General features: G+C 38.7%; 1 protein-coding gene across 1 annotated transcript in view; it reads left to right on the forward strand.

Annotated features, from left to right (window-relative positions):
* The window catches only part of NIBAN1 (niban apoptosis regulator 1), a 160,496-nt gene that overhangs the window by 54,703 nt on the left and 91,938 nt on the right, over nucleotides 1–13,855 (forward strand). The window contains exon 2 of the mRNA XM_029228430.1: nucleotides 11,580–11,710. Coding sequence (XP_029084263.1) covers nucleotides 11,580–11,710 — 131 coding nt within the window. The remainder of the gene's footprint in view (nucleotides 1–11,579; nucleotides 11,711–13,855) is intronic.

Below are 13,855 nucleotides of genomic sequence, written 5' to 3' on the forward strand. Positions count from 1 at the left end.
CAAGAAAATTGTATTCAGAGGACTCAGTGCCCGACTGAATCAAGTGGACAGGGGTCAGAACCATTTTGGCAGTTCTGAAATTTGTGTGAGGATAAGTTAGATCATGCTAAAATATTTTCCCTAATGAGTACTTTATCTACCTTGTAAATGGTTTCAGAAAGTTAGCTAGCCTGCAGAAATGTTGACTAGTTCATGAAGTTTTCCTGGACTTTCCCAAACCTAGCAATGCCACCTTTCATTTTATAGCAAAGTCCACTCCTTCTTATTGTTACCTGTCTCCCCAGACTAACAAAGCACAAGCGTATCTGGGTCCCAAACATAGTTTTCTTGAATTTTTTCCTTTTTTTTTTTTTGCATTAATAGCATAAACTCTTTTTTTTTTTTTTTTTTTTTTTTTGCGGTACGTGGGCCTCTCACTGTTGTGGCCTCTCCCGTTGCGGAGCACAGGCTCCGGACGCGCAGGCTCAGCGACCATGGCTCACGGGCCCAGCCGCTCCGCGGCATGTGGGATCTTCCCGGCCCGGGGCACGAACCCGTGTCCCCTGCATCGGCAGGCAGACTCTCAACCACTGCGCCACCAGGGAAGCCCAATAGCATAAATTCTTGAAGAGAAGAAGTAAAAACTGTAACAGAAAGCATTTCAGACAAACATACTTCTGTGCAGAAAGAAGAAAAGTGGAATAAAATAAGAAAAAAGAAAGGGCATAGTTAGGAAAATAAAAGAGAATCTGAAGGAGACACTAGAGAACCTATTATGTTGGAAGGGGAATCACTTAGTAACATTCCTAAGCTTGTTGCTTCATTTAAGTATGGCCTGACTTCTATTAATGTGCATGTTGTATTCATTTGCATGGCTGCAATCTCAAAGCAAAGATTATCTTCAGGATTTTGGAATAATCTGAGAGCCTCTGATAAAATATGTGCAAAAACTTTAATAACATAATTAGACTCAAAAAGAGCAAAGGGGATTTCATTTTTTCAGTTTCTGCATTTCAGTTTTATATTTTCTTCAAAACCAAAAAAGATTGTTTAATGGGAAAAATATTAGTATTCTTCCTAAATTCATAGTTCTTGTGATGCTTTCTGAAAAAGTAGCTGTATCAGATTGGTTTAATTTTCTTTTTCACACTCTTCCCTCTCCTTTTTTTAAAAATAAAAAAAGACAGCCAATCAGCAACTTCCTTAGGGGAAATTAGACAATTTAGAGAAGTAGCAAAATAAACATGATTTATTCTCATCAAATGTGTCATGAGGAAATTGGAGGCATGCTGTGAAGTAATGGCAAAATAATCTTGAAAATTTCCAAGCACTTTTCCCAAATGAAATGGAAGAAAATTTAAAGTTAGCTTCCATCTAATTATGGTTAAAGAAAAATGTGTGCATAAAAGTACAGGCATATGTATTTTTCTAACACTGCAGTTGGTTTCTTCCCCTAAAAAAGAGGAAACCAGACTTAAGGTCCTACAAGTTCTAAAAATCTGTTCTCTTGAATAGCTGACCACAGTAGGATTTTTATTTTTCCTTAGAGTCAACGTAGTGAGGATTGTAATATAATATGGTAGTGTGTTTTTCCCCCCATAGATAGCTCCTCCCATTTCTCTTATATTAACCTGTCAAAGTATTGTTCTACTAAATATGTAGTGCAGATGGGAACCTTAATTCATTTCAGTGGCTGTGATCATTTGTAGAAAACACCGTTTTTGCTTCTGCCTCACCAACTGGAGCTGGTGCCTGGCCCCTTACGTAGCATCTGTAAGTACATGTGGACTCCCTGAATGCCTTAATGGGCTAAGCTTTGTGGCTATATTAAAGATAATGCGCCTGCTTTTAGAATAGGGATTGGAAAAAAATGAGGGTCTCTAACAGTCCAAGGGCAAGTACACTCAGAGTTTAGGATTTCTATGAGTGTAAGTTTTGGAAACAAGGAAACTGTTTTATTGTTTGTTCCTAAGTATATCTGCTTTCTATCCAGATGCTTTCTGAGTCCGGGGAGGGTCCTGGCATGACTCTGATATATTAAATAGAAGCTCTTGGGAGCATAAGTGTGTGCTTCTCTTCTGTGGATTAATATCTGAAGTAAATCACAGAGAACTTTAGTTGGTTTATATGTCTCATTTTTAACTCAAAGTGGAGTTTCTGCCAGCTAGGATACAGGGACCTGCTGGCATCAGTGCTGCCCATGAAGAATTTTTGTAGTAGAGTCTGTTAAGAAAACCTGTCACTCAAGCACCAATAATAAATGTGCTTTAAAAAATAAAACATCATTTAGTTCAATTATGGAGAATCCAATTTATCCCCATTCTCTAAGGCATTTACTAGAAGAAAGAGAGAGCCCTTGGGCAGTATTTTGTGTAATTAGATTTTTGCACCTTTGTATTGTGAATTGGGATTTCTGATATCTCCACCCTAAGGTGCAAAGTGATGGTGTTTAGAAACCTGGAACTAAAGCTGATGTTATAACTCAGCAGGACTTTTAAACTTTTATAATCTGAGAAACTCTGGGGAAAATAAACAATAGTGGATATTATTATACTTTTATAAATATTAAAAATATTTTATTTTCAGAGCTACTTCTGTCATTCTCCCAAATTAATCTTCACCTGAAACCTCGAAAGGTTTTAAGATATTGTGCCAGGATGGACCTAGAGTCTGTCATACAGAGTGAAGTAAGTCAGAAAGAGAAAAACAAGTACCGTATGCTAACACATATATATGGAATCTAAAAAAAAGTGGTTCTGATGAACCTAGGGGCAGGACAGGAATAAAGATGCAGATGTAGAGAATGGACTTGAGGACACGGGGAGGGGGAAGGTTAAGCTGGGACGAAGTGAGAGAGTGGCATGGACATATACACACCACCAAATGTAAAATAGATAGCTAGTGGGAAGCAGTCACATAGCACAGGGAGATCAGCTTGGTGCTTTGTGACCGCCTAGAGGGGTGGGATAGGGAGGGTGGGAGGGAGACGCAAGAGGGAGGGGATATGGGGATATATGTATACATACAGCTGATTCACTTTGTTATACAGCAGAAACTAACACACCATTGTAAAGCAATTATACTCCAATTAAGATGTTAAAAAAAAAAAGGATAGTGTGCCAAAGGCCTAGTTAACCCTCTTCTCATGTGTGAATTTGCCTCAGTTTTCAGGAAACAGCCACTTTGTTAAAAGGAACCTATTTATTTTTTTAATTTCTGTATTTTTCTCCTTCATAGTAACAATAGAAATGTAACATCTGAAAAATGTAATTTTTTGTTTTTTGTAGTATCATAGGAAAAACCAAAGGTGAAGTGTGAAGTAAATAAAACTGGATACAAAATGTAATAATCTCAACTATTTAAAAAATAATTGAAAAAAAGATAAGGATATATAGCAAAAATAGTGCTTGGATTTTTTATATCTTGCTGTACTTATGAGCTACATTTCTAAAAGTGACTGAAACAGCATAGAATCTGAATATTTTGGAGAAGATTTTTTAATATACCATAATTGTTTTGACCCTGGGAATAATGAAGGAACTAGGAATAATCCACTAGAAACAGTATCTTTCAAGGAAGAAAACTATTGATAAAGTGTAGAATTGAGATAAGTTACTGAAGGACTGGAATATTGACAAACAACCTTCTAGAATGAGAAAATATACAAATCTGTCAGGTTCTTCAGACTTTATATAAGTTTTACCTAGGCCCTTATATATTTCCCATGTCTACAAACTGGTCAAGAAAAACAAACAAACCAAGAAAAGCTTTTGTTTGTAAATAATTCCCCACCTATAATTTCAGGGACAAAATTCATCTAAAAGCTTAAACGGAGTTAACCTGTGAGAGTCAGATATTTTTTTTAAACAAAAGAATTGTGCTGTGAGAGTGCATAGTTTTAATAATAAATAGTCAAGCTGAGAACTGGACCTTTCTCCTTTCTTGGGGTACTAGCATGGGTTTCATGATTGTGATGCACTGTGCTTTGCTTTACTCTTAAATATTTACTTAGCCATTCTCTCATTCATTCAACAAATATTTGCTGAGTACATAAATACACTATACCCCTGGAGGAGAGATAAGCTATATTTAAACAGCTGTAGCAAAAGTGGTGCAGTTTTGGGAGAATACGAAAGAAGGTGAGTGTTTCCAGCTGGGGAGAGCCCAAAAGTCTTCTTCTTGGGTTGGGATTGCCACCTGGACTTTAAAGGAGGGAGAAATCATGGCCGTGTATAGGGGATGAGGAGGGTTAGTCTGAGTAGAGAGGTGAGAAATAAAAGATAGTGGGAGCCAGATCACAGGGCCTTTGGTGTCAGGCTAAGTGGTTACTTTTCTAGGCAGTGGGGAACGTTGAAGGTTTTTACAAAGGAATTAATGTGATCTTGCAACAACATGTCAAATGAAACTTGTCAGGCCGGGATGCAGAGGATTATGGTTCTACGACTATGAGGTATGTCTCTTAAGGCTTTCAAAAGAGTTTCCTGGGAGCATTAATGGCAAGACTTGGTTCTGAAGGCCAGTTCCCCAGTCTAACATCTGGGCCTTGATAATTCGTGTCAGCTTTCTCTTGAGTGGAACCATGGTGGCCAGATAGGATTCAGCCTTTCCTGTTCTGCTCCATCAACTCTGGACTCGCTCTGGCCACTTCCTAGAATCTGCCTTTGTAACACAGACCAAGCTTTGTCTTTCTCCCATAATCCTCCAGGATTTATGTATCAGCAGTGGCACTGCCCCCTCCCACTCTGGCTTTGACTTTTTTGTTCCTCTTTTAGAACTGAGAGCTAGAATGGTTTTTCTGGTTTGTTTGCTATGTTTTGTTTTGCATAGTTGCTCCACTGTGTTTCTGAGGTAGGGCAGATTAAGAGACTTTTACAGTGTTGTTTCAAGATAATAAGGACTTGATTGAAGGCATGGGGGTTGGGATGGGGAAAAGAAGATGGATTCAAGAAATATCGTAGAAGTGACAATACCTGATGACTGAATATGGGAGCAAGGGAAAAGGACTCAAATAATAGTGCTGAGTTTTGGAGTCTGTATGAATTCAAATGGTTTTAAGAGGTCCAGAAGATACTTTTCTTATTTTTACAGAGTTGAACTGAAGCTAAGTGTTGTGGACAGACCTGTCATGGAGGCTTCTTTTAACATTAGTGATGATCACCCTGAAGGGTGTTGAGAGCAGCCTGGTCAAGTAAATGGTAGCAGCACCACACCCAGCATAGTATGCTTCAGTAATTGAGTAGGATTAGAAGAAATATGCCTGTGCCAAAAATGCTTGGGTAAGAAAATGCAGAAGAAGCCCTTTGTGGCTCTAGTCTTTATATTATTGAGTAACTTCCTTTTAGAGAAAGACCTGGCACTGTGTTTTACAGACAATTTAGGAAAGGGAATATTATACTAAATACTGGCAATTCAATACTCAAGCATCTTGGAAACTGTGGAAACAAGCTGGTTTAAGCTGAAGTTATTTTGTGTGGTGCCTGTGGGATGATCCACTTATTTGAATGCTGTCATGGTGGAATATTAAATAATAGTAATAATAGTCAAAATTTATTGAGTAACTAAAGTGTCTGACACTGCTATAGGTACTTTTTAACCTGTAGAATATCCCATTGAATCTTCACAAAACGCTATGAAAATGGGTGTCTTATAATCCCCATTTTACAGGTGACAAAATTAAGGCTCAGACATTTTTCACAGAGCTAGAACAGATAATCCTAAAATCCATATGAAACCATAAAAGACCTGGAATCGCCAAAGCAATCCTGAAAAAAAAGAACAAAGCAGGAGGCATAACCCTCCCAAACTTCAGACAATACTACAAATCTGCAGTAATCAAAACAGCATGGTACTGGCACAAAAACAGACATATAGATCAATGGGACAGTATAGAGAGCCCAGAAATAAACCCACACGCCTATGGTCAATTATTCTTTGACAAAGGAGGCAAGAATATACAATGGAGAAAAGACCATCTCCTCAGCAAGTGGTGTTGGGAAAATTGGGCAGCCACATTTAAATCAGTGAAGTTAGAACACACCCTCTCCTCACTATAAACAAATATAAACTCAAAATGACTTAGAGACTTAAACATAAGACATGACACCATAAAACTCCTAGAAGAGAACATAGACAAAACATTCCCTGACATAAATAGTACCAATGTTTTCTTAGGTCAGTCTCCAAAGGCAATAGAAATAAAAACAAAAATAAACAAATGGGACCTAATCAAACTTACACCTTTTGCACAGCAAAGGAAACCATAAACAAAACAAAAAGACAACCTACAGAATGGGAGAAAATATTAGCAAATGATGCAACTGACAAGGGATTAATTTCCAAAATATACAAACAGCTCATACAACTCAACAACAAAAAAACGAAGCAACCCTATCCAAAAATGGGCAGAAGATCTAAATAGACATTTCTCCAAAGAAGACAGATGGCCAATAGGCACATGAAAAGATGCTCAACACCACTAATTATCAGAGAAATGCAATCAAAACTACAATGAGGTATCACTTCACACCAGTCAGAATGGCCATCATCAAAAAGTCTACAATTAACAAATGCTGGAGAGGGTGTGGAGAAAAGGGGACCCTCTACACTGTTGGTGGGAATGTAAGTTGGTGCAGCCACTGTTGAAAACAGTGTGGAGGCTCCTCAGAAAACTAACAGTGGAATTACCATATGATCCAGCAATCCCACTCCTGGGCATATATCTGGACAAAACTATAATTCAGAAAGATGCATGCACCCTTATGTTCATAGCAGCACTATTCACAATAGCCAAGACATGGAAACAACCTAAATGTCCATTGACAGATGAATGGATAAAGAAGATGTGGTACATATAGACAGTGGAATATTACTCCACCATAAAAAAGAATGAAATAATGCTATTTGCAGCAACAGCAACATGGATGCAACTAGCAATTATCATACTAAGTGAGATAAGTCAGACGGAGAAAGACAAATACCACAGATATCACTTACAGGTGGAATCTAAAATATGGCACAAATGAACTTATCTGTGAAACAGAAAGAGAATCACAGACATAGAGAACAGACTGATGGTTACCAAGGGGGAGGGGATTAGGGGAGGGATGGAGTGGGAGGTTGGGGTTAGCAGATGTAGGCTTTTATATGTGGAATGATTAAGCAGCAAGTTCCTACTGTATGGCACAGAGAACTATGTTCAATCTCTTATGATAAACCATAATGGAAAATATAAAAAAAAGAATGTATATATATGTATAACTGAATCACTTTGCTGTACAGCAGTAATTAACACAACACTATAAATCAACTATACTTCAGTATAAAAAAATTGAGGCTCGGAGAGAGGAGCTCAATGTAACACAGCTACTAACTCGCTTTTCACTTTGACTCATTAAGGCTAATGTTTGATTTAGTTGGTTTTAAGTCAGGTTGCACTGAGGGCCTCTTACGTGCTGGTAAGCATTCCTAAAACATCTGTGAAAATGTAGGTTATGTTTGTCTTGAGCTTGCCGTGAGTAGGACGGCTGTTCAGTATGCAGCAGGGCAGGATGGCCCCAGTTAAAGAGTTACAATAGACAACTTGCTTTTGGCTACTCCTTGATTCCTCAGTTTAGTTTAAGGACCTTCCCTGGGTGGTTGGCTTGGGTGTTTCATCATCAATTTAATTACTAGGGATCACCAAAAACTTTCTATGTGCCAAATGCAGTGCTGAGCACTTTTATTTTACTGTGTTGTTTCATGTAATTAAGACAGCACTATGAGGGCTCCCCTGGTGGTGCAGTGGTTGAGAGTCTGCCTGCCGATGCAGGGGACACGGGTTCGTTCCACAGTCCGGGAAGATCCCACATGCCGCGGAACGGCTGGGCCTGTGAGCCATGGCCGCTGAGCCTGCGCATACGGACGGAGCCTGTGCTCTGCAGCGAGAGAGGCCACAACAGTGAGAGGCCCGCGTACCGCAAAAAAAAAAAAAAAAAAAGACACCACTATGAGATTGCTACTCTTTTTTTCTAATTGAAGTATAGTTGATTTACAATATTGTGTTAGTTTTAGGTGTACAGCAAAGTGATTCAATATTTTTGCAGATTATATTCCATTATAGGTTATTATAAGATAATGGGTATAATTCCCTCTTCTGCACAGTATATCCTTATTGCTTATCTATTGTATATATAGTAGTTTGTATCTGTTATTACCATACCCCTAATTTGTCCTTCCCCCTTCCCTCTCCCCTTTGGTAACCACAAGTTTGTTTTCTATATCTGTGAGTCTTTCTGTTTTGCATATACATTCATTTGTATTACTTTTTAGATTCCACATATAAGTGATATCATACAGTATTTGTCAGCCTGACATTTCACTAAGAATAATACTCTCCATTTCCAGCCACGTTGCTGCTAATGGCAGTATTTCTTTCTTTTTTATGATTGAATAATATAACATCTTAATCCATGAGATTGCTACTCTTGTTGGCTTCATTTTATATGAGGGAAAGTAACTGGTGTGAAGTCCCACTACTAGTAAGTAGCAGAGATGGGACTCTTTAGAGTCAGCGCATGTCTGTCTGACTCCAGAGTCCGTCCTCCTAACTACAGTGGTATTTTGCCCCAACACCAGGCTTTTCTCAAATTGTCAAGATCCCTACACTGGGCATTCCTTTATTTGGGTTTAGATCAGCTTGATCTAAAATCTAGATGCATTTTGGGAATTGCTTTAGGTTCTTTTCCTCCTAGAACTTGTGATGTTGTTAGCTGTTTTATTTACATTTTGAACCAGTCTTTAGGTTAATTCCCTTAGGAAGCTGTAATCTCTTTTTTATAAACACTCCCTGGTGGATGCTGTGCTGATAGTATATGCAGATATTCAAATCACAGAAACATTTTTCTCATACATTGGGAGGGGGTGGTGGCATTGTAGCATCTCAGTAGAAGCAGGGCATCCTTGAGGGGGCTTGGTGATGTGGCAGGATGTCAGGTTTCAAGGCTTTGTAGAGCTCATCATAAAATGACATCCATCTCCTTTTATTTAAATCCAATTGCTTGCAAGAGTGCAAAAATTAATCAGAAATTAACTGGCTGCTCTCCTGCTAGACTAAATAGTGGTTACTTGGATCTTAAGGGCAAATTTTGTTAATCATTTATATGTTTCAGTGAGGTGAGACCATTCTCATTGTGGGGATTCTCAAAGATGTCCCATGCCTATACAAGAAAATTATAGACAAGTATATAGAATTTTATTCCTTATGCACTGTATAAAAGCTAAAAAAAAAAACCAATTAGACACATAAAGCCTGAGTATATTAAAGTATTATGCAAATATTGATTAATAGTAATACCATAAACTCACAAAGCAAGCAAAAGTATACCTGATTCAAATTATAGGAACTTTTATTTGCATTTCTACAAAACCTATTATTAGTGGGTATCAAAGCACCTTACAAGTAATAATTATTAAAGCTCATAAATGCAACCAGAAAATGTCATTTTATTGAGGGAATAAGCAAGAATTCCCCTTTACCTCATATGTATTATGAGATCTAAATGCCTAAACTAAAGAAGTATCTTCCTTATAGAGAGAGTATTTATACACTGTGGGTGTTTGGGGCAATGATTCCATAGGCATAGAAGTTGGCAGCTATGGATTCAAGTTTCTCATATTGAGTGTCTTGATCTATGTGGTTAGAACCCTTCACTTATTTTTGAAATTTTACATGTGTAATAGCTCTAAACAGCTATAAATAAATATAAGTATAAAATATAACATACAGGGCTTCCCTGGTGGCGCAGTGGTTGAGAGTCCGCCTGCTGAACGCAGGTTCGTGCCCCAGTCTGGGAAGGTCCCACGTGCCACGGAGCGGCTGGGCCCGTGAGCCATGGCTGCAGAGCCTGCGTGTCCGGAGCTTGTGCTCGGCAATGGGAGAGGCCACAACAGTGAGAGGCCCGCGTACCGCGAAAAAAAAAAACCATACAGAGCTATAAGTAGCTATGTCCTTATATTTTAATATTTCTCTCTTGACTATAATATCAAATTTGAAAACAAAAATTATGCCAAGTTCACATGAGCGTATTTTAAAATATTTTGGAATGTTATATCAGGTTTATTTTTTCTCAAACTAATATCTTATTCCAAGGACTAACAGCTTGTAAGCACAGTCAGTGTGACCTGTATTTATTTGTATACTCTGGCAAGTCCTTGAAATATTGTGCGAATTTCTCATCTGCTTCAGAATGCCCCTTTGCCCTTTCTCCCCTATTTCTCCTTCTCCTTTCCTGCCTTTGCAATTTCCCTACTTTCTAAAGTTAAGCATAGGTTGGAAAAGCTCAAGAGTATTCCAGTGCCTGACTCTCCCTCTCCCTCCATCTCGAGTCCTCAAGCTCCTCCCACATGATTATTCCTCAGATTTATTTTCTTCTGGTGCTAAGAGGTCATATTGTAGTTGCTGGTCACAGTTGTGAGGCAGCTGTGCTTGCATGGTTATATTTCACTGTCACGTAGATTCCAAGAAAAGTGTGGACTAGTGAGTGAGCATCTTCCTTTACAGTTAGGATGCTGGAGCCTAGAGAGAATGAGTGACAACTGAGGTCATACAGCTGGTTCACTTCTCTGTCTTCTAGAATTGGGACCAGAATTTAGGTCTTGAGACTCTTAATCCAAAGTTTTTACCTCTACCCCATGGTATTTATATCATTCTCTGAATCATAAAAAATTTTAGGGACTTCCCTGGTGGTGCAGTGGTTAAGAATCCGCCTGCCATTGCAGGGGACACAGGTTTGAGCCCTGGTCCAGGAAGATCCCACATGCTGTGGAGCAACTAAGCCTGTGCACCACAACTACTTAGCCTGTGCTCTAGAGCTCGCAAGCCACAACTACTGAGCCCTCGTGCCACAACTACTGAAGCTTGCGCACCTAGAGCCCATGCTCCACAACAAAGGAAGCCACTGCAATGAGAAGCCCACGCACCGCAACGAAGAGTAGCCCCAGCTTGCCACAACTAGAGAAAGCCCGCATGCAGCAACAAGACCCAACCCAGCCAAAAAATATATAAATAAATAAAATAAAACAAAAAAATTTTTAAACCAGAAACGTAGGAGCAGAACTAGAAGAAACAGTTTGTTGATTTTATCCAGGGCTGTGGATCAGCAGGACTAGAAGTGGAGCCTTAGGATCTGAAGACAAACAGAGTGATGTGTGTGCAGAGTTGAAATGGTGAACCCTGGGATTATTGTCGTATTGCTGTGTAGGAGAAGTTGAATGACTGGAGGTAGAAGATAATGAAGAGCAAGTTGAAGTGGAGAACAGGGTGAGGTAGAATGGTGGTTGTAGAAGAACTAGGAGGATGGTTGAGTTTATGGTCATGGCAATGGGTTGTTAATGTAAAATGAAGAAAGTTGGTTACTGAATAGATGGTCCTTAAGGACCTCCAAGTCTCTCAGGACGATGCCAGAGGGGGAGGAAGTCATGGCAGCAGGTATCAAAGTCCTCAGGGCATGTGGGCTAATAACGAATCCCTAGGAAGCAGAGGTGTTGGGGAGCCTAGAGGGGTATATATAGAATTATGGAGACAGATGCTACATTTGTAAATTCTAATTTTCATATTTTTCCAGGGAAAACTGAGGCTGCTATCAAAAACTTCAGTCCCTACTACAGTCGCCAGTACTCTGTGGCTTTCTGCAATTATGTACGCAGTGAAGTAGAACAGCAAAGAGATTTAACATCACAATTTTTGAAGACCAAGGTAACCCATGGAATTTGGTTTCCATATTTCTCCCACTGAATAATGGTTTATAATTCATAATATTTCTGAAATAAACAATAATTTGAAAGACAGTTTAAAAAATCTGTTCTCCAGTCATTTCATGCTCAAAAAACTATTTGCCTGGAAGTTAGAACATATGATTTCTTGTTGATGGTGTAATCCACATAAAAAGAAAACTAACATGATTTCAGTTTTACTGTGTTTTTCCCACATTGATGCTTTGACGTCAGAAATCTGACTTGCTGCGGTGAAGCACAGTTAAAAAAAAAAAGTCATAATTTCAGTGCCTCATACTATGGGTGTTTTTATTTTGGTCATTGATCAAATGTGATTTTATCTTCTAAACCTGTAACTTATTCTCTCTCCTTTGCTCCATTATAATAATTATCCACAACCTAAAAAAATATTTATTGACACTATGTGCTAGGCCCTAGTCTAAGAACTTGAGAACAAGACAAATTCTCTGCTTTCCTGTTAATATTCAAATAGAAGACAGACAATAAACAAATAAACAAATGAACATCAGGTAATAAGAAATGCTACAAAGTAAAATAAAGCAGGAGTCTTATTTCAGAGAAGGTGGTCAGTGAAGCCTTCTGTGGAGATGACATCTGAGCAGAAACTAGAGTGAAATAAGAGAATAGGCTGTGTGAATATCTGTGGGAAGAGTGTTCCAGGCACATGGAACAGAAGTGCAAAGACCTTGCAGCAGTCAGAAGCATAGCAGGAAGGCTAGTGTGCTGAAAGCCATATAAGCAAGGGAGGAGAGCTGAAAAAGGAATGCAGAGTGACAAATAGGGACCAGATCATGTAGGCCCATAGACCACAATAAAGGTTTTTAAGTGTGATGGGAAGTTATTGGAGGGTATTGAATACAGAGTGACTTATAATTTTAAATGATCTTTCTGGCCTTTCTATAGAGAATAGACTATGGGGAGGGACATGAGAAGAAACTGGAAACTGGCAAGGAAGACACTGTAGCAGTCCAAGAGAAGGATGATGGCCAATTGGACTAGGGTGGTAATGGAAACAGTTGTGAGAAGAGTCCAAGTCAGAGCTGACAGAACTTGTTGATGGGTTGGGTATGAGATAATAGAAGAAGAGAGAAATCAGTGATGACTTGGCTTTTAGCTTGAGCAAATAAGCAGATGGACTTGTCTTTTACTCAGAAGAGTCAGAGGTGGATGGGAATCATTTCACTTTTGGCCACATTATGTTTAAGATACTTATTTCACATACACCCATGGAAATACTGACTAAGTAGTTGAATGCTCTGATTTAGAGCTCAGTGGAGAGGTTGAGGCTAGGGAATAGAAGTTTGGGAGTTCTTAGCTCATAACTGGTATTAAAGTCGTGGGACATAATCAAGGGAAAGTATAAACAGAGAAAAGGAGAGCTTCCGTGACCAAGTCCTGGCCCCTCCAACATTTGGAGATCAGAAAAAGGAGAAAGATTCAGCAAGATGGACTGACAGAAAAATAGCCTGTGGAGTAGGAAAAAAAAAATCAGGAAAGTGCAATGTGCCAGAGTCAAGTAAAGAAGGGGTTTCAAGAAAGAGGGAGTGATAAGTAGGTCAGGTATTGCTGAAAGTTGACCAATAGATTCAGCAGCGTGGCTTTGTAGGGATAACTAATTGTCATCCCCATAAAACAGTGATTGACAAAATTTGGGGAGTTTGATAAAAATGCAACCTCTGGTCTGTACCCCCAGAGATTCTGATATAGTATCAGTATAGTATAGTATATAGTATATAAGTCTAGGGTGAGGCTGCATTTTTTTGGACAAATATTGTACAACTCCTGTTACATGAATTTCCCAAAGTAGTCAAATTCATATAGACAAAAAGTAGCATAGTAGTAACAAGGGAGTGGAGGTGAGGGAAATAGAGAGTTATTATTTAATTGGCACAGAATTTCAGTTTGTGGTGATAAAAAGGTCTGGAGATAGATAGTGGTGATGGTTGCACAACAGTGTGAATATAATTAATGCCACTGAACTGTACACTTAAAAATGGTTAAAACGGTAAACTTTGTGCCATGTGTATTTATTTTACCACAATAAAAAATAACATAAGGAAAAAAAGAATACAATACTCAGGGATAAACTTAACCATGTAGATGAAAG

This window comes from Monodon monoceros, unplaced genomic scaffold, assembly GCF_005190385.1.
Source record: "Monodon monoceros isolate NGI ecotype Baffin Bay Population unplaced genomic scaffold, NGI_Narwhal_1 Super_Scaffold_18, whole genome shotgun sequence".
In the NCBI taxonomy this organism is placed as follows: Eukaryota; Metazoa; Chordata; class Mammalia; order Artiodactyla; family Monodontidae; genus Monodon; species Monodon monoceros.